This window comes from Mauremys mutica, chromosome 2 (assembly GCF_020497125.1).
Source record: "Mauremys mutica isolate MM-2020 ecotype Southern chromosome 2, ASM2049712v1, whole genome shotgun sequence".
In the NCBI taxonomy this organism is placed as follows: domain Eukaryota; kingdom Metazoa; phylum Chordata; order Testudines; family Geoemydidae; genus Mauremys; species Mauremys mutica.
Window position 1 is genome coordinate 218,016,255 of NC_059073.1, and position 21,242 is coordinate 218,037,496.

General features: G+C 41.7%; 1 protein-coding gene across 3 annotated transcripts in view; it reads right to left on the reverse strand.

Annotated features, from left to right (window-relative positions):
• The window catches only part of ANO10 (anoctamin 10), a 257,183-nt gene that overhangs the window by 49,263 nt on the left and 186,678 nt on the right, over positions 1 to 21,242 (reverse strand). For 2 of the 3 annotated variants that reach the window (XM_045006445.1, XM_045006448.1), the window contains exon 13: positions 17,861 to 17,931. The exons of the other annotated variant lie outside the window; for it this stretch is intronic. In XM_045006445.1, the coding sequence (XP_044862380.1) occupies positions 17,861 to 17,931 (71 nt within the window). The remainder of the gene's footprint in view (positions 1 to 17,860; positions 17,932 to 21,242) is intronic. 3 annotated transcript variants of the gene reach the window in all.

Consider the following 21,242-nt stretch of genomic DNA (forward strand, 5'->3'; position numbering starts at 1 on the left):
AGAGTGAACTGTGTGAAAGTTATTACGACCTTGCAATATGCAGTCTTGTTTTTTTTCTAGTAGTGAGACAAATAAGATAGTAGAAAAGCTTATGTATAAACAAAATGTATTTGTTGCTTTTTACCGTCTGTATTATTGCTAGAAATTGTCTGTAACAAAGGTATAAAGGCTTGATGTAATTGTTTACCAGTTGAGAGACCTGTCCGGGACTGGGGTGACCCTGTGTCCTATGGCACTCTCTCCCTCCATTGTAATTACTGGAGAAATAATAAAGTATTTGATTTTGCTGCACCCAAACAAAAAGCGAGAACTAAGTTTTTCTCCGACAATTTGGGGGCTCGTCCGGGATGGCAACGCCCACGGACCCACAGACGGCTACTACGGATCATTCCCCTTCGAACCCCATGGCGCCACATGAGAGGTATGAGACCTTTTGAAATCTCTATTGGGGTATCGGAGGAGGACTTTCCGTGAGGACGTCTGTCTCTGTTGGGCTCACGCCATCTGAACTTATTGACTGTGCAGCAGGATCAGATGCAAAGTGGTATTGGGGAGAGGCCCCAATAAGGTTAGTTTATAGCAGTACTGGGAACTGCTGAGTTGGCCAAGGTAAATGCATAGGTAAATGCATAAGGTAATGCATAGGTAAATGCATTAGAATGCACCGGTGCTGAGGGGTTTTTACCGCCTCATGGTATTGGTCCGGACCAGGTAAAGATGCATCGTGGTTAAAAAAAAAAGGAAGAAAAGAGGCCTTGGTGTGTGTGTGTGTGTGTGTGTGTGTGTGTGTGTACACCAGTGTGAGTGATCGTTATCAGAAGACGCCCAGAGTACCCTGTGAAGCGGAAGCTAATGATCAGGACTGCTCTAACGCAAGCCCGGTAACTAGTGGATCTTTAGGAGATCCGACCCACGGTGGGCTGACTCAGCCTGGCATAGTCCGGCGAGGAAGCTGCCTGGGTCTAGGAGTGTGTGAACCCATCTTCCCTCCCCTTTCCCTTCTGTGTGGGCTACTGACAATCTGTTCGTCTCACTGGATGCAATTAGAGTAAGCGGCGCCGTCTCCCAGAGACTAGCCGATGCTCTTTGCTGAAGGGAGGTGTAAGAGAGTCGTAGTCTTCCTTGTGAGTCTCTCCTGTGTGAGTACCCTGTAGGGAGAGATCCTTAGATTCTGATCCGCTAGCGCGGACAGGGCACCCCCTCAGTTTGTGTGATTGGAACATGGGGGAGGGACAGTCTAAACTTTCCACCTTACCCCCTAAGGGTACCCCAGCATATTACATGTACGTACATTATGGTCCTAAAACCTGCAGGTATTTAGAGAATTGGAATCTTCACACGCGTGAAAATCCATCTAAATAATGCCCATTAGAAGGTACCTTCAATCTAGATAAGATCATATATCTCAGAGGAGCTTTTAATCACCAAAGAAAAGCCTCTGACACAGTGTGAGCAATTTGTCTAGGAACGGGTTAATTTGAAATTCGGCTTCGCCCAGAGATAAAGGAGAAGTTGTTTTGTGTTCAAGGTCAAGAATCAGTGCGGACTATGCTAAGTGCAAAGAAAAACTGCTTTCAGCCCCAGCTGCTTGTGGAAAATAGAGACAGAGGCAAACCAAAGGCAGTACAAGTTACAGAATTGGAATTATATTTGCAAAGCTTAACTTTCCAGTGAGACATGTGTGAGTATTAAAGTGGCTTAAGGCTTGGGGCATTCATATTTTTCCTGTGTGAGGTGGGAGCATTCCCAACACTCTCCATTGTTGTTTTATTATTTTTAATGAAGCTTTAAAATTTGATTATATGCTCTGTCAGTCTGATCTCCTGACGAGGGATAAATTAGTAACAGGAATTTGTCACAGTTTGGTGAGCACTTATGTATGGGGGAGCCCTGCAGAATTTACACCATCTATCTGTTTTACCCTTGTTATTTTATGTTTGCTTTGTTTGGTATTGTTGGTGTTATATGATAAGGATTGCATGATTATAGGTGAGCCCTAATAGAATAAGGAAACACTATTTAGTTTTGGTTCTGTTCTGTTTAACATTTAAGTACAGCAAGTGATAAATATCCTGTTTTCAAATGTCCCCAAGGCATATTGAAAATGAAATTGTATGCTTAAATAAAGACTGCTGTGTCCATTGGTTCTCCCCACCCCCCATTTCATTTTACTTTTCTTTGGAAATGCAACAGGTTTTGTGCTAAAAGTGACAATTGTTGCTTCTCTTCCATGCAAGCATGCAACACCTACAGTTCAGCAAAAATGCCATGCTTAATTTGCACCAGATAGGGGAGAGAAAGAATAGTCTTGAGGCTACCTTGGCGGACTCCACAAATTCCCACATGGTGTTGAAGAAGACTCTTCAGTGGCTTTCTGCACAGAGGAAAACATGGAATTGGTTGTGCTGTGGATCCATGTGGCGATGAACAGCAAAGTGGGAAGGAAGGTATGTGGAGAATAAGGTATGATGCTATATAAAAAGAAAGATGACTAGTTGCCCTAATACAGTCACCACTGTAATAAAGTTGCAATAAATCTAATACAAAATATGTCATGTAAGGTATCAATGGAAAAGTTATGATTTGCTAAGTATTATAATCCTGCTTATAAGCATGTATCATCTTTGTATCTGAAGTTATGAATATTGGCTGTGTATTTGTATCTCAAACATGTGTTGTGTTCCTGGGTGACAGCCCTCAGACAGACCCTCCAGCTATGTGTTGATGGCCCATTAAATACTCTCAACACTGATTGTGGGCCATTGAAGAGACTAAACACACCCAATGAGCTTTTCCTGGAGACATTTCAGAAAGCAGTGAGGCTGCCCAGTGACTCATCATGGCATGTAAGTACATGTGACGAAGATATGTGCAATTTAAACAGGTTTAAACTAGTCTTTATTAGGAGTTTGCTGCACTGTAACTAGGTAGATTGTTAGCTTTACCAATATAACAATTCTATTGTAGAACATGTCACAGGTGCAACCGTTACTGCCACCAAGCCTGCCAGCATTTTCACTAAGACTCCATCTTTTGACAGTAATTTTCCATGCATCTGGGCTGAAGATATAAAAAGGAAACTCTGACATCACTTCTTTGTCTTCATTTCCTGCTTCACATCTCTGGACTGGATTTCTAACAAGGAAGCTTTAAACAAGAAATGGAACAACCCCCAAGCTCCTTAGGTAAAACCAGAAAGACTTTTTACAAACTAGCAGATTTAACATCACTGCTATGATCCTGACCTGCAAACTCTAAAAATCAATTGTAATGTATATGAATCTTTAACCATTTGATAATTCTCTTTTCTTTTTTACATTAATAAACCTTTAGTTTTTAGTTACTAAAGGACTGGCTATCAGTGTGATTTTTGGGTAAGGTCTGAGTTATATATTGACCTGGTAAAGTGGCTGGTCCATTGGGATTGGAAGAACTTTAAAAATGATTAATCTGGTTTTCAGTAACCTCTCATCATAAAGTCCAACTGTCTGGCTGGTAACCAGAGGCTGGAGTGCCTGGGGGAATGTTGTGGGGCTCTGTGAACTAGTGTAATGATACAGGAGCTCACTTTTGTTACTGGCTTGGTGAAATCTAATGATAGAATAACCACCAGTCTGGGGTACGTCTGCCCTGTTTCTCAGTAGTCTGTCCTGAGTTGGCATTCTCAGCTGTGACCCACTTTAGGCATGGTGACATGAGGTATATGGGGATTTGTGGTGGAAGAGGGAATAGGCAGGTATGAGAGAAATATGAGATAAAAGATGCATGAGGGGGGCCTGGGGCTTCATCTGGCATGTGCATGTCTCATATGCCCACAAAGACTTTCCTCCTGTTCCCAAACCCTGTACACATTATGCCTCACCTCACAGGCTTTATGACATCTGAATAATGTTCCCAACTCCCTATGGCCTTGCTCAACATTTTCTTCCTCACCTACATCCCCACTCTCCAATAAGCATCCCTATTAGATTCAGCTTTTTAACTTTGGTACCCATAAACATTTAAAAGCTAAATGTAACCAGTAACTAAGAGGGCATGGTAGGGATGGATATGTTGTGATACAAGGCAGTGGTGAGCTAGACTGAGCAGGGAGGGAGGAGTTTGGGGAAAGTTGGGAATGGAGAAAGATAAAAATGGGACTCTACAAGAAGATATCAGAGAAGAGTGAATCTCTCCAGGAGAAAGTAGGGTAAGAAGTATAGGAGGCATGGGAAACATTGGGGCTTAGCAGAGGAGGAATATTTCTTAACATTTATATTGCAGTAGTAATAAGCAGGTCATGGCCCCATTGCCCTGGGCATACCAAGTATAATACCTATAATAGTTGATAGCTGCCAACTTCAACAATTACCAGTGATAAGTATGTATTTTAAAAGGTGGGAAATTTTAAAAAACCTTTATGAGTGCTACACTGCAAATGTTATCATAGAATGAGGTGAGGTAAAAGCTTTGACCGTCATCCTGAAAGAGAAGATGGAGGATGGTCTGTCTGGGAGGATGATCAGTTGACAAACTGTGAGCTTGGTGAGGTAAGGGAACCATGTTTGTCGTGACCACGTCATAACTACTAGAATAACCTTGACCTTGTATTTCATTATCTTGAACAGAACCTGGGATATCAAGAGAGTTGGGGAAATGCATACAACAAAGGTGAAAGGTATCCCCCCGGAAATAGTGACCCAATCTGCCCCTCGAGCAAAACTGGGAGTACTTCTTGTTCTTGGCTGTGGCGAAAAGGTCTATCTGAAGGATGCCCCAACACTGAAATATGCGGTGGAGTGTAATGGGGTCTATCTCCTATTCGTGGTCTTGAGAGATGTGCCTGTTGAGGACATCTCCTGTGATGTTTTGTACACCCAGAGGGTAAACTGCTGAGACACTGATCTGGTTTCGTATGCGCCAATTCCAGAGCCTCACTGCTTTGGCACAGAGAGAAAGTGATCTCACTCCCCTTGACAGTTGATATAAAACATGCATGACATGTCCATCACGATCTGTCAAGGCTTTGCTGTAGGAGCGTCCCTTGAATAGGCAATTGTTGGGGCATGGGAATATCAGAATTCCTTGTCTATAAGGTGAACAGCTACCACTGAGTGCACTTTTGAGAAATTCTGGGTACCAAGGAGAGACTCACTGGGAGCATCCTGTATTGAAAATGCTCTTGACCCAGAGTGAAACATAGGAACCTTCTGTGGGAAGGGTGAATCACTGTATGGAAGTAAGCATCTTGTAGGTTGAAGGCCAAGAACCAATCCCCTTGGTGCAATGATGGAATTATTGCTGCAAGAGGTACCATTTTGAACTTCTACATCTTTACAAATCTGTTGAGTAATCTTAGATCTAGAATGGGTCTCCATCCACTGTTCTTTTTTGGAACCAGGAAGAACCTGGAATAAAATCCCTTTACTCTATGTTGTGTAGGAACTGGTTCTATAGCACCCAAGTTCACAAGAGGGCCTATTTCCTGTTGTAGAAGGTGCTTGTGAGAGGGATCCTTGACGAGAAAAGGGGATGGGAGGGAGGCAAAGTAGATAGAGTATCCAGTTGAAATTATCTCCAACACCCACTTGCCCTTAGTGATATGTTCCCAGTCCCAGCAGAAATAAGAAATGCAGTCACCGATGCAAGGGACACATGCAGATTGATGCAGCAGATATGAGTGGGGATGGTAACTCAGCACTTCAATCACCCCATCAAAATTGTTGTTTTGAAGTTGTGGGTTATAAAGTCAATGCCTGAGAAGTAGATGGCCTTGTCTTCTGAAACTGTTGTCTCTTATGTTGTGGTTCATAATGTCTCCGGGAGGCAGGAAACTGGCATGGACGAGATCTCTGCACCATCTGGGACTTACTGAACTCTCTTTTTTGTGAAGGGATGTATAGTCCCAGAGAATGCAGGGTGGCACTAGAGTGTTTTAAGTACGCACAGACTCAGTTTTTATCTCAAACAGATTTGATCTGTTGTAAGGAAGGTCCTCAACTGTATTTTGGACTTCCCTCGGAAATCTAGAGAGCTGAAGCCAGGAGGTTTCTCTCATGATTACCATGGAGACAGAATGAGCGGCTACATCAGGGGCATCCAGAAAGGCCTGCAGAGATGTTCTTGCCAGGAGCTGACCCTCTGCGATGATTGCCAGGAATTGTTTCATCTGCTCTGTTGGAAGATGCTCAATAAAGGCATTCAACTTTGAATGGTTTGTGTGACTGTATCACCATGACGACTTCGTATTTTGCCATCCTAAATTGTAGAGCAGCTGATGAATATGAATTATGGGCAAATAAGTCAAGTCACCTTTCATCTTTTTAATGTGGTGTCGATTTAGTGTGGCGTTGTCTTCCACGTTCATTCACTGCATCAACCACAAGAGAGTTGAGGGATGGGTGCAAAAATCAAAATTCCGAGTCCTTAGAAGGAACGTAATATTTTTTGTCCAGCCTCTTACAGGTAGGCAGTATGGTGTCCAGGGTACACCAAATTATTTTTGCAGGGTCCAACAGAGCTTCATTAATAGATATTGCAAAGCAGGCAGATGAAATTCTGTGCAGAATGTCAAGCAGTTTATGCCATGTTTCCTTAATCTCAAGTGGAATCTGCAAAGAGTCTGCTATCCTTTCAATAAAGGCCTGAAACTGTTTAAAGTTGTCAGCCAGTGATGGTGGAGGAGGCATCACAACTTCATCTGGGGATATGGAAGAGATACTATTTGTTGGGGGATTTCCTTATCCATTCTCGTTTCTACTCCTCAAATGTCTCCTTCTGTGGTTCAAGCACCCTAGAGAGAGAGGCTGGTGGGGACTGTCTGCCCTTCTCCTGGCAAGAAACACTAGGAACCCTGGAGAATTGTTGGCGATAAGACGCTGATGGGTCCGAATACGGCCAATGAGGTGATGAATATGGCCTAGGTAGAGGCAGCCAAGGATGGCCACATCAGCAGGATGGAGCATGTCTCTCATGGGGATATTCCAGCTCCCTGGAGGTCTCAGTGAAGAAGGTTCCCTGATAATCGAAGGGAGAGCCCTGGATGGAAATCATAAAACTGGAAGGGACCTTGAGAGGTCATCTAGTCCAGACCCCTGCACTCATGGCAGGACTAAGCATTATCTAGACCATTCCATTATCTAGACAGGTGTTTGTCTAACCTGCTCTTAAAAATCTCCAATGATGGAGATTCCACAATCTCTCTAGGTAATTTATTCCAGTGCTTAATCACTCTGATAGTTAGGAAATTTTTCCTAATGGTCAACTTAAACCTCCCTTGCTGAAATTTAAGCCTATTGCTTCTTGTCCTATCTTCAGAGGTTAGGAAAAACAATTTTTCTCCCTCCTCCTTGTAATAACCTTTTACGTATTTGAAAACTGTCATCATGTCCCCCCTCACTCTTCTCTTTTCCAGTCTAAACAAACTCAATTTTTTCAGTCTTCCCTCATAGGTCATGTTTTCTAGACCTTTAATTGTTTGTTGCTCTCCTCTGGACTCACTCCAATTTGGCCACATCCTTCCTGAAATGTGGTGCGCAGAACTGGACACAATACTCCAGTTGAGGCCTAATCAGCGTGGAGTGGACAAATTACTTCTCGTGTCTTGCTTACAACACTCCTGTTAATACATCCGAGAATGATGTTCGCTTTTTTTCCCCAACAGTGTTACACTGTTGACTCATATTTAGCTTGTGGTCCACTATGACCCCAGATCTCTTTTCGCAGTACTCCTTCCTAGGCAGTCATTTCCCATTTTGTATGTGTGCAACTGATTGTTCCTTCCTAAACGGAGTATTTTGCATTTGTCCTTATTGAATTTCATCTTATTTACTTCAGACCATTTCTCCAGTTTGTCCAGATCATTTTGAATTTTAATCCTATCCTCCAAAGCACTTGCAATCCCTCCCAGCTTGGTGGTATCCACAAACTTTATACGTGTACTCTCTATGCTATTATCTAAATGTGGGAGACAGATGAGAAGTCCCTATCATCTTCCTCCTCCTCATCGCGTGGTAGAAGTGGAGCACTCAAAGAGATTAGGCAGAGACTCCATGAGACTGTCCGAAGATTGAGAGGTCCTCCATACCAGGAACAGGTTGGCGCTGAACAGAAGAGATTCAGGTGTTTCTATTACCTCCAGGTCCCAAGGAAATCAAAACTCTTGCAGTAATGGAACAATTGGTGCTACCAATGAGGCAGGTTCAGGGCCGGTGTAACTACTAGGTGAACTAAGCAGCTGCCTGGGACGCCAAGATTTGGGGGTGCCAAAAAGTGGTGGTTAAAATTTTTTTTTACACTGTTGCTTAGGGTCAGGTACCTGTCAGTCTCCAGCGCTCAGGCTGCGCCAGCAGCCTCTTCACCTCAGAGTCTCCCACGCTTGCCCGGGGCCACTCCTCCTCTCAGGCTCCCCGGCTGCTGCCCGGGAGGAGGCGGCCAGCGTGTGCTGCCGCAGAGGAGACGCAAGGGGCCAGGCTCGGCTGCGGCCCTGCAACTGCCGGCCGAGAGCAGCAGGAACTGGGCGCCGCTCGGGGGGAGCCAGGTGGCCTGAGCCCAGGGCGGCAGCAGCCTCTGTGGCAGCAGGGGCAGGCAGGGAGCGTAGCCTGCCATGGGGCAGGAGAGGCCGCACTGTTGCTGCTGTTTCCCACCTACAGCTATCATAGACTCATAGACTTTAAGGTCAGAGGGGACCATTATGATCATCTAGTCTGACCTCCTGCACAATGCAGGCCACGGAATCTCACCCATCCACTCCTTTGACCTGGTGACTGTCTCTAATGTAGATTTCTCTACCTAGAGAGTTTTAAGATTGCTTTCTAGTGGATTTTTGAGAGGATTCCCGAGATCTCCTCTTCAATGCTCTAGGGAAGTGCTGAGCCAAGGAGGTTGAAGCAGTCGACTTGCTCGGAAACCATTATACAGGGGGTACCCCAGCTGGGTTCAGAAGCCAGTTGAAGTGAACACTCCATCCTAAGAAAAGATAGCTTAAGTTTCCAGTTCTTTTTGGCTCTCAATTTTAATGCCAAGCAGAAATTACACCTTGGGGAACGTGTGACTTCCCAAGGCAACAGACACACCGAGAGTGCCTGTAACTGACTGAAAGAACCTCTCACACAAAAAAGGCATAATTTAAAAACTGGAGAACCAAGCACGTCCTCAGAATGTTTATGTTTTCCTGAAGGGAGAAAAATAGGTGAAAGGACAACATGTTAAAAAATATATTTTTAATGTATAGAATTACTATGAGTAACTAATACAAAGGAAACACTAAGAACTAACACTGACTGACTAGTAAGATATGAGAAAAAAATACAGTTGAGGTAAGTTCAACTTGGACGCTGCTCAGGCTCTGTCTCAGGCTGAGGCAGTTGAGAAGAAACTGAGGGTGGTTTGCCTGGGCAACTCTATATGGCCATGGTACAGGGCAAAAGGCTTCATGGTGCACATACATGGGCCAAATGGACACTGCTACCTAAAATCTCTGATCTGAGGTGCATGAAGCACACTTGCACCTAGAGGGAACACCCATAGGAACACTATTTGAAGAAGAACCCTAGTGCAGTGGTTCTCAAACTTCTGTACTGGTGACCTCTTTCACATACCAAGCCCCTGAGTGCGACCCCCAAATAAATATATAAAAAATTTTTAATGTAACAATTATAAATGCTGGAGGCAAAGCGGGGTTTGGGATGGAGGCTGACAGCTCACAACCCTCCAGGTAATAACCTGGCGACCCCCTGAGGGGTCCTGACCCCCAGTTTGAGAACCCCTGCCCTAGTGTCTCTACTCTGACTTCACCACCATGTGGTATTTATTCTTACTGAAATCCAGAATAAAAGGTATTATTGCTAGAGTGTACTGCTGGTAGAGACTGTAAAATTGTAAACTCTACTGGGGAAAACCATTATATTGATATTAACAATAAAACTAATATGAGATTTTTACAATATTTGAAAAAATTAGTGTTAAGCCAAATACACACCATCTTACAGAAAACCAAGCCCAAGAAGTATTCCGATATGTTCACAACTACTAGAACTATAAAAGATTTATCGTGGGATTTTCAAAAGCATTCAGCATTTGCCTAACTCTGTTTCCTTTGAAGTCAATGAGAATTAGGCCAACACTGAGCACTTATGAAATTCCCACCCATAAAATCAAACGATTCCTAACACCAGTTTAGTCATGTTTTGTTTTGCAGTCACTGTTATCAGTACAGGAATGTGAAGTGTTTTTTACTTTCCAAGTTTCTTGTTCTCATTTGGGACTTCAACTGCACAACTTCCTACAAATGAAAATGGGAACAAAGATGATCCAAACCCGTATTGGCCCCAGGATTTTGGTCCAGAAGGAAACTAAATACCGTGGGACTGATTCAGAATTGGATTTCAAAATGTTACATATGGCTATATCACATTCATATTTTAAGTTAAATGGATATCAAAGAAAGATATTTCTTAATATATTGTGGATTTTTAAAATAGAAATACATGCAAAAAGGAAAGTTTCCTACTACCTTGCTGAAACCAGCAGAATCTTCTTTGCAATATCTGCCTGCAATGACTTACCAGCATACAGGGATTTGAGAAAAGAACTCTTTGTAGATTCTCCACTTTTCATTTATGCATTTATCAGGAAATTCTGTCATTTTCATTAGCCTCTTTATGCATCATATGCAGTAATTTTGCTTATATTCACCCATGTGGGACAATTATGCTTGAAATACTTTCTCTCCCTTTTTTGTCCCCATAATGAAAAAGATACTGTTCTAATTTGCTTAGAGTGTAGCCAGGTAACGAAAATTTAAACAATTCTAAAGAGTGCTTCATGAAAAGGAGAGGAAAAAAATTAGGTGATCAGACTACAGAAGAAAACTATCGGTGTAAAAAGCATGATAACCATAGCTTGCTGCTGTGATAAACTTGAAAACATTCACAGTTTCTAGAAATGTAGCTCTCAGAGGAGCCAGAAGAATAATATCTGTCATGGCAACCAACCAGAGCCATCTTCTGGCATTTTCTGAATGAGCATTTAGGAGAAGATTAATTCTATACATGGAATGATGAAAAAGCTCTTGAGATCCATAACTGTCTCCCACAAATTACACTTATAGTACAACTGCATGTTTAGAACAAACTGCACATTATCTATATTGAAACAGAACTTTCACAGCAAATTTATGTGAAACAGATTAAACACACATGATGTGCCATACCATTTTCACCCTCTTTATTCACTATATTTACAAAAATGGGATATTTTCTTAAACAGACCAGTGAAGTTTTGTGGGGTATATTTTTAAATTTTTTTATATTTAGAAGCTATTGTAAACCATTTTGCAATCTAACTTTGAAATCTCTCAGATAAGAGCCATAAATAATTATACACTCAGATGCTATGATATAGTGTAAAAACAGATAGCTATATCTCAAAAGCATTGGCACCTAATAGTTATGATAAATTGTTAGCAATATACAAATATTCTCTTATACATGTAATTTGCACAGATATAATCAGATTCAAGTGATACTAAAGTACTTCTATTAATAATTATATGTCCCTACTTACAACAGTCAAAACACCTTTTCCAGTAAAGACTTGCAAGCACCATATAACTCACTTTAAAGACAGGTGTAATCTTTAAAAACTGTGTTAGAAGAGTATATTAGGCATCTTACTGCTTCATCAGAATCTAAATCACCTATAGAGCCTAATCTTCCATGAAAAAGTAAATTCACTACAGGATTATTTTATTTATGTCTCCTTATATTGTGACTGATTATACTGTACAATTAATATCCAAAGTGAAATAAACTTGATATGAGACAAGATTTACAAGTACAGAAACATCTACAGCAGAGGTAGGCAACCTATGGCACGTGTGCTGAAGGCGGCACGCAAGCTGATTTTCAGTGGCACTCACACTGCCTGGGTCCTGGCCACCAGTCCAGGGGGGGCTCTGCATTTTAATTTAATTTTAAATGAAGCTTCTTAAACATTTTAAAAACCTTATTTATTTTATGTACAACAATAGCTTAGTTATATATTATAGACTTATAGAAAGAGACCTTCTAAAAACGTTAAAATGTATTACTGGCACGCGAAACCTTAAATTGAAGTGAATAAATGAAGGCTCCGCACACCTCTTCTGAAAGGTTGCCGACCCCTGATCTACAGGTTAGTACAGCATAAAAGAGCTAGTTAGCTAGTTATATGAATGTAAAAGGGATGCATTCTGGCTCTTCTGAGACCACTAAAGCAGAGCACAGCATAGGAAGCCAGAACTCATGACTTCCAAAGCCAACGCTGCTCCCGACTAGATCTGTGGCCTTGGACAAGTCTACATCACCTTGCTTTTATGTCCCCATCAGTGGGGGTAATACTTCCCTATCTCAAAAAAGGTATGAAAATCAAAGCTCTTTACAAACACTACCAAATGAATTAAAGATGAAAACACTATATAAATGCTTACTGTTGTGAGTAACAGCAAATCAATGTAAACACAAGCGAGGTAAGATAAAATATACAAAGGGACCTAAAGAAATTATAAAAAGGGCAGGAGAAAAAAAATGAAGTTCCACCTATAAATCCATAAGCTTCTAGGAAAAAATAAAATAAAATACAAATATTCAATGAGAGGGAGAAAGCAGTAGAATGAGCTAGGGTTAATAGTGGGTAGAAAATTAGACATGAGTTTGCAAAGCAATATGTTAGTAGATTGGGCTATTGCAAGCTTAGGCCATATATGCAAAGCATGCACGGACTAGGAAGGTAATAATTCTCCACCCGATTCTGGTCAAACCACATCTGAAATACTGAAAAAAGTTCTGGATTCCTCATTACAAGAAAGACAGTAATAAATTGTATGGAGCTCAGAGAAGAACAAGAAAAGCATTATGGAATTTAAACGATACACTTAGTAAAAGATCTCGACTAAACACAACTATATGAGATCTACAGAATAAGAGCACATAAATATCTCAAGGATGTAAGCATCATGTATTCAGAAGGATAATATGGCAGATACACAATGTGATATATACAAGGAGCAATGGTATGAAATGAACAAGAGATAGTGAGGGTGTGAAAAGGTCTCAAGGAAAGAGACGGAGTGCCCATTGCTTGAGACATTTAAGCTAAACTAGACAAAACACTAAAAATGTACTATGGGGAACAACTGCACATAAGTAATCTACTCTGTCTCTTGACCAAACAGATTTTCTCTCTCTTGTACTCCTCTGATTCTGTGATTACACTCATTTGAGGATTGTATATAGTACGGAAATAGGCAGTATACTAGTCCTGGGATAAGCATCAGATTTGCTTATATCTAGTTTATGACGTAGTCTGGCTTTGTGTTTTCCCAACCTAGCTACATTTGAGAACTGCCATATTCATTGTATTAAATGAGTAGATTTCTAGTAGAAGGCAATCATTCGCCTGGTACCTGGACCACACAAAAGTGTAATCAAGGAGAAATTGCTAACCAGGTTAAAAATAATCTCAATTAGCATTGATGTTCTGTGTAAAATGAGGTCGAAGATTATCTATGGAGTCTGCATTTGGCAGCTTGATCACAGCAATCTTAAACTACACTCGCTGCACTAGTACTGAGTCCTTGTCTAAGACCAGGAGCCAGGATTCTATTTCTGTAGCAAATACTTCCACATTATAGAATGCTTGTTTTATTATTTTTCTTTTAAAAATTCCATACAAAGAACTACAGTAAAAGAATAAAGCTCACAAAGCACTCAAAATCAGTAAATGCCAAAATAACCCTAATACTGTTCTTTTGTATACGTATTACGATAGAGGGTAGGATTCTCAGAAGAGCCAAAATGAGATAGCTTTTTAACTCGTATTTACTTTCAATGCAAGTTAGGATACCTAACTCACTTAGGCATTTTGAAAATCCCATCCAAAGTGTTTGATTACATGATGACATATTACTGTTTCTGCAGAATCCTTGCTTCATTCATTGCACAGCATAAATGACGGCAGTGAATGAAGCAGATAAGTATTGAATGAAACAAAGGTCTTGTGGATCCATGGCTTATGCTGAGCCAAATTCTATTTGCAAGTGCCACAGGGGACTTAGTCTAAATTTAAGACTGATTTAAGCGCAGTTTTGGATCCTCACTGCACAAGATGGACAGTGTATTCTGAATAAGACAGAGTATGTGTGGCAAATAAAGCAGGGGCTCAGAAGATCTGTCATTTAGTGCAAAGTTTAGATTGTGCTCAATAAAATAGGTGTGGGTTTGGCCATTAAACACTTAGGATAAATGAAAGCAGAGGTCACTCAGCAGCCTCATTCACTGTGCATCATCCAGCTTGTGCATGGACTAAAGCAGGGGTCCTGCAGAAACAATAGCATGACCTCAGGCAATTCAAGATTGCATTATAATGCATAAACACAAAGGAGCAGAATTAAGGTTTGGCAATAACCTTAACTTTGTCATTTCCTCACTTTTGAATGCTTCACTTTGCAACCTTAGCATTCTTATAATATATACTTTTTTTGTATTGAAAATACGTTAGTGCCATTTAAAGCTTATAAAGTCCTTCAAAACGTTAGATATTGATAGTGTGGTACTGCATACATGAGATGTAAATTAAACTGTAGGCCAGATCCTCTTAGTGTAAATCAGCAGAGCCCCATTGAATCTAACAGGGCTCCCCAGAGGATTCAGGGGGCCTGGGGCAAAGCAATTTTGGGGGCCCCTTCCATAAAAAAAAGTTGCAATACTATAGAATATTATATTCTTGTGGGGGCCCCTGCGGGGCCCGGAGCAAATTGCCCCACTTTCTCCCCCCTCCCCCGGCAGCCCTGGAATCTAATGGAGCTATACTGATTTACCGCAGCTGAAGATCTAGACTTCTGAGTTTCTGGATTCTTCTAAAATATAATAAAGTGGAACACCTTATCTAATTCATCACTTAGATCTCAATGAGAAAACTGCATTTAGTCTTAGTCCTCATATTGTAGAAAAATACTGAGGCTTTCAAAATTATTGAGATGCCAAGCAGAGAGGTATTTTTTGCTGATTACAAAAACAACAACCACCACCACCACCACCCATCAATCTTCTCTCTGTAGAATAAAGTTAATTAAATGGATTACAGTTTTCAAGGTAGTGTACCTTCAGAAAATGAGAAACAGTAATTTGAGAATTTGGTCACTAAGAATTTGCACAAGTACTTACATTATTTAGTAAATTTTCTCTCTCTAACACCATCTCAGAATCACTATCTCCCGCACACTGCCCCCGCCCCTACTGCCAGCTCAGCAGCTCCAATTGGTCGGGAACTGAGACCAATGGGACCTGCGGGTGCGAGGACAGTGTGCAGAGTCTCCCTCGCCACCCATGCTCCTAGAGGGCTGCAGGGATGTGGCAGCTGCTTCCCGGAAGCCACAGTAAGCCCTGCCGAGACCCCACACCCACCCCAACCCCCTGCTCCATCCCGGAGTCCCCTCCTGCACCCCAAACCCCTCATCCCCGGCCCAATTCCAGAGCCTGCACCCCCAGCCCAAGTCCTCACCCCCCAACACCCCAATCCCCTGCCTCATCCCAGAGCCCTCTCCCACACCCCAAACCCATTATCCCTGGCCCCACTCCAGAGCCCGCACCCCCAGCCGGAGACTTAATCCCCCTCCTGCACCCTAACCCCCTGTCCCAGCCCAGTGAAAGTGAGTGAGGGTGGGGGAGACCAAGCGACGGAGGGAGGGGGGATGGAGCGGGCAGGCGTGGGGCCTCAGAGAAGGGGCAGGGCAGGAGTGTTCGGTTTTGTGGGAATAGAAAGTTGGTAACCCTAATTTCCTGCTCATCTGTTTCTCTCACAAGAATCTTTGTTTTTTCTTCCAATTGGCCCCTCATGTGTGCACAAGCTCCTACTCAAAATCCATAAAGTCAACATCTTATCTTCCAAGTCCCACCTCAGAACTAACCTCTGCTGTAATGCATACAGAAAACCGACATAATAATAATAGTTAGGCAGGTAGTGAGTGGCAATTACTGTTACTTGTGGGCTATGAGTTGTGCATACAGGTACTCTGTACTAAAATCTCATTATTTTTGTTACCCCATACTTCACTGACCACCTGTTATATCTTGTCTTTTAGATATAATGGAAAAGGGTCTATAATGGAAAATGTTGGACATCCTTAACTATAGTCATCACTACTTGAACTGCCATAATCATCATCATATGAAAGTGGAAGTATAGAAGCTGGCAAAGATCTTTATATTTTTGCAGAGATGTATTTTTGGGCTGTATTTCTTAGGAGTGATTTCTCACTCATATTTGTTTGACTGAAGATTCACTGCAGAACAGCAGATTGTCTGTGCTGTAGAAGTTTTGTAGCTCCAGATATTTTTGAATGGCCCTAAATGTTAAATATAGTAACACATTCTCTGAAGGCAATCTTGCCATTTAAGCACTCTCCATGTTCTGAACACGATAGCTGATTGTTGCCATGCTAACGGAGGCTGCTCAACATTACCTTGTAAAGCTAAGTTAAAGGGACATGGTAAACTTGAAAAAAAAAATCACAATTCCAGCTGAAGGTTCTGTATTCATTACAGCTACAAATAACACTTAAGATTAATAGACCAGAAAGCGATTAAAGGGAAAATATTTGTCTCTATTGTTCCAGTTTTACTGTGTGCAGTGACAATGAGTATATAATTAGTTTCACTGCTTTGTTAACGGTCAACTGCATCACTCATACACTGCTCTGCGGGGTGCTCCAATGTACTTTCCTCTGATTATGGTCCCAAAGGCAACATATCTGAAACTGAAAGTGAAGATGAAGAGGTAGCAGGCATGTGGGTGCACAGAGGGAAAAAAAGGGGTGTGTGATGTTTCCCAGGTGTATTCAAGGCAGCCCCTGAATGAGGCACCTTGCTACTAACTGCCCTTAGCGCGAGGAAGCCTTGTCTGTGCCTACTGGGGGTCAGCTCCGACTCCCCCGACCATGGACAACACACAAGCACTCCCCTCTTAGCCTATACAGGCTCTGCTGTCCCTCTGAGGTTAAACAAAGGTGTGTTCCAACTCCCAAGCCCTCTGAGCAGCTCACTGGAGTGTCCATCCCCTGCTCTGCTGGACACACAGAATTCACAGATCCACTGCTCCCAAAGGAACAGTACCCCTTCTCCCCCGCTTACCAGTTGCACTTTAGATCACAGCTCTGCTTAACACACAGCACTTAGATACGTTTATAATGAAAGCAAGTAAAGGTTTATTTAACAAAAGTATAGAGATGTGAGAAGTAGCAAGTAAAAGTATTGGAAACAAATGCTTACATGTAAAGTAAAATAATAACATGCATTCTAGAGCATAGACTTAATGAATAAGATATTTTTCTGTCTAAAGTCTTTGCAGCATTTTCCAGCCAGGTTGGCTGTAACCTTCCTTTCATAAGGCAGAACACGCTGACACAGTTCATCTCCTCAATGAAGGATCCTGGGAGTCCCTCAGTATCCCCAGTAATAACCCAAAAATCCAGCATCTTTACTCATAAACAGGATACCCCGTGGTGTTTTTGTTTTTTTCCTGAGACTTTCCTCTCCTTGTGGTTTCACACTTTTTTGATTAGCATCATGCTCAATAATGCAAATAGGCCTTCACTGTGATACATACAACATACAATACATGCTTGACCAGATAGTAAGAAACAAGCATCACCTACTCTCTGCCTGAACAGAATCTCTCCAAGGCCTATCACCTCCATGTGACCTGCTTTTAACTTCAAGGCTTTAAGAACTTAATTTCCAGTATAAATACATAACTTCTTAAATATTACCTGTGGTGACAGTAAGCTACTGGCTCTTAGTAGATACCTTACATGCCACCCTTTGGTGAATTATTATGCATGTACCTGATCCAGGGGATCCCTGTAAAACCCCACGCATCCTCTCTGTACCTTCTGTCAATTGGCATCAATAGGTCCTAGGGAGAAGGGGTGGGTACAATCATATGAGGTGGTGAGGTTTTTAATCCGGGGCAAAAGACTTACATAAAATGAAATACCCATGTTTTTATAGGTGTATGTTTGTTGGGGGGAAAACGCATAGATACACACACACACAAAAATCAGAACATACTATTTTAAAAGGGTACTCTACCAGAAAATAGAATTTTTAAAAATAATTTACAAACAATTCAAATTATGAGCATCCCTTCACACTTTTAGTTCTGCTTATTTTAAATGGGAAGTATTTTGATATACTTTGATATACTTCTGTAAATATTTAGATCAAATTCAGATGGCACAAGTTATTCACAAATAAGCCAATTATAAAAGAGCTAATTCTATCCCTTATTTGCTCAAAACAAATACATTCATTTTGGTAGAGGGATAGATTTATATTATGGGTCAGATCATCAGCTGGTGTGAACTGGTGTAGCTACACTGTATTCAATTTAACTATGCCAATTTATACCAGCTGAGGATCTGACTTTCTAACTCTACTATGTCAGGAGTCTTATGGAGCTTTGTTATACTACTTTTGTGTTGAGCACCTTGATCCTGCAAACTGATCCATGCAGACAGATTCCCTGAAACTTTGTGGAGCCCCACTAATTTCAATGATACTTCAGATGGATGATACAGGAGCCTCCCACCCGGATCAGACCTCAAGACAAGAATTTAAAGTCCCACCCACCCTTCTAAGACTTACATGCTAGTGTATATCTGTACTCTGAAGCCAGTGAGGCTGTTCATGTGTTAAGATTGTGCATGTGCATAAGTGTTAGCATGATCAGGGTCTTACTTGTACATGCACATAAAAGCAACAATTATGAGTACTTTTTTAAAAACTGGGGGAGGGGGGAAATTATGAAAACACAAAAAGTAGCCTTAATTAATAAAATGAGCAATTAATGTTCATATTTGTAAGTTTGAGGGTTTTTTAACTTTTAAGCAGAGCAATTACACTGTTTGTAATTTTTTGCTTTTACCAGTGCTCCTGTCTTTCTCGGAGAGGAAAAAACATCAAAAGGCCTAAAACTGTAAGTACTCATAAAATGCTTCCTTTTAATATTATTTTCACAGTGTAATAATACTGTTAAATAGTAATATTCTCCATTATTTTATTATTGCATTATTTCCTCATTTTTTTTGTGACCGTCCTTCTCCTTCCTCTCCAATTGCTCCTTCACAGTGTTAGGATGATACATCCCTCCTCAATTCCAGCTGTCTCTGGGATCCGCACAGGGCTCTGACCCTGCCCCGCCCTAAGGGCCCTGCAACCCTACCTGAACCTGACATCGGGTCAGGTCAGAAAACAACCAGACCTTCTCGGGCAGGCTCTGATCACCTCTTGCCCATGGGGTTGGCATGGCAGCAGCTGTATAGCCTACTCCTGCCACTTTGCACTGTGAGAGTGTGCTGACGTATCCCAGCACCTTTCACTTTGCAGCACACCAGTGCATCAAAGCACCCATGGATGGCAGGAGTGGAGAATGCAGCCGGGCTTAGCTGACCCCATGGGCAGGAGGTAGCTGGAGAAGGATTGTGGCCATGCAGTGTGGGGAGCAAGAAGCTCCCACCAGGCCAACCCCCAAGGATGAGGTGGCAGTGCTGATACAGATTATGGGGGAAATGTCAGGTTCGGGTCAGGTCAGAAAAGGATTCGATCACCACTCTTGGGTCAGGTTTGGTTCAACTGTGCCAGGGATGAGTCCAGGGCTGGGCATTAAAATTAGGCCCAAGGAGACTTCTAAACCTCTTCTCTCTCTCTCCATCCTATTTCTGGGTAACCTCATTCAATTTAATATAAAAGGAGGCCTTCCATTTTGTATATTTAACTGATTTAAGATACAATGCCAGAAAATATTCTACAAAAAATTCTCCAGGTATATTTTGCTGCTCTTCATTAATGTTTGTATTGCTCCATCGGGTTACCTATATGAATCCCATGGTAGGAAACAGCATTGCTATCAGGAAGTTTAAAAAAAAAAGTCTGAAAATTGAACACCTTTTATAAACTGCAAATGCCTTCTTTAAATGATTGGACAACCCCCTTTAAAAAACAGGCAACAAGTTAGACTCATAGCCCAAAATCAGTTTTCCCAGGGCATTATTATTTAATTGCATGGTTAGTTGTATTATTTATCTAGCTGCTTTGTAATTTGCTGATCGTCTATCCAATAATAAAGGCTTTCCTAAGCCCACTGAAGAATATCACCACCTATACGACTGTATGTTGCTTCACTGCATAATTTAAAACAACTGACAAATCTAGATGTTGCAGTTGTAGCCATGCCAGTCCCAGAATATTACAGAGACAAGGCAGATACAGTAATAATCTGTTATTGGACCAACTTCTGCTGGTGAGAGAGACAAGCTTTCGAGTCACATAGATTTCTTCTTCCAGTCTGGAAGAGATACTCACAGCATCACAATAAAATTCAAGATGGAACAGATTGTTTAGCATAAGTAGTTAGAAGATATTGTAAGGGACCATTCAAGGTAGAGTGGCCCGTTAACACCTCTGCAGTCATAGGACAAAAAGAGGGGGTTAGTAAGTTATAGATTGTTGTAATAAGCCAGAAATCCAGTGTCTCTGTTCAGTCCATGATTTTTAGTGTCTAGCAGAGTAATGAATTTACACTGCCAGGCTTGTCTTTTGAAAGTGTTGTGCAGGTTTCCTTTGAGGATGAGGTTAGATAGAGTGATTACTTTTTGAAAAAAGTGTTCACCCACAGCTGACAGGAAAATGATAAAAGACAAAAACACCCTATATGTGAGTTCATTTGAGAGATAATGATTATTTGGTTCCACTCACATACTTGTTATTGGGGCATTTTATGCACTGGATGAGGTATACCACATGTTGTGGCAGACATGTGTAGGTCAATGGATCTTGAAAGGTAAATAGTAGAGGTGTTGATCAAGGAAGCAGTGGAGATATATCTGCAGGTTTTGCATCTGTTGTTCTGGCAGGGTCTGGTGCCACTTTGAGTTGGTGTGTCCTGGTCTGTGGGGAGCTTACTTCTGATGAGCTGGGAGAGAGTTGGAGGTTGTTTGAAGGCCAGAAGTGGGGGTTCAGGAAAGATTTTTTTCAGGATGAGGTCCCCATTGAGTATGGTTGGTAGTTGTTTGATGCTACCCTACATGATTCCAGTGTGGGGTGGTAGGTTACGATTAGGGGTGTGTGGTCAGAGGGGTTCAATTTCTGTTTTGAAGCAGGTTGTCTCAAGGTATTTAGGTTGCCTGTTCCATGATGCGATCTCCTTCTCTGGTGGAGTGTCCACGT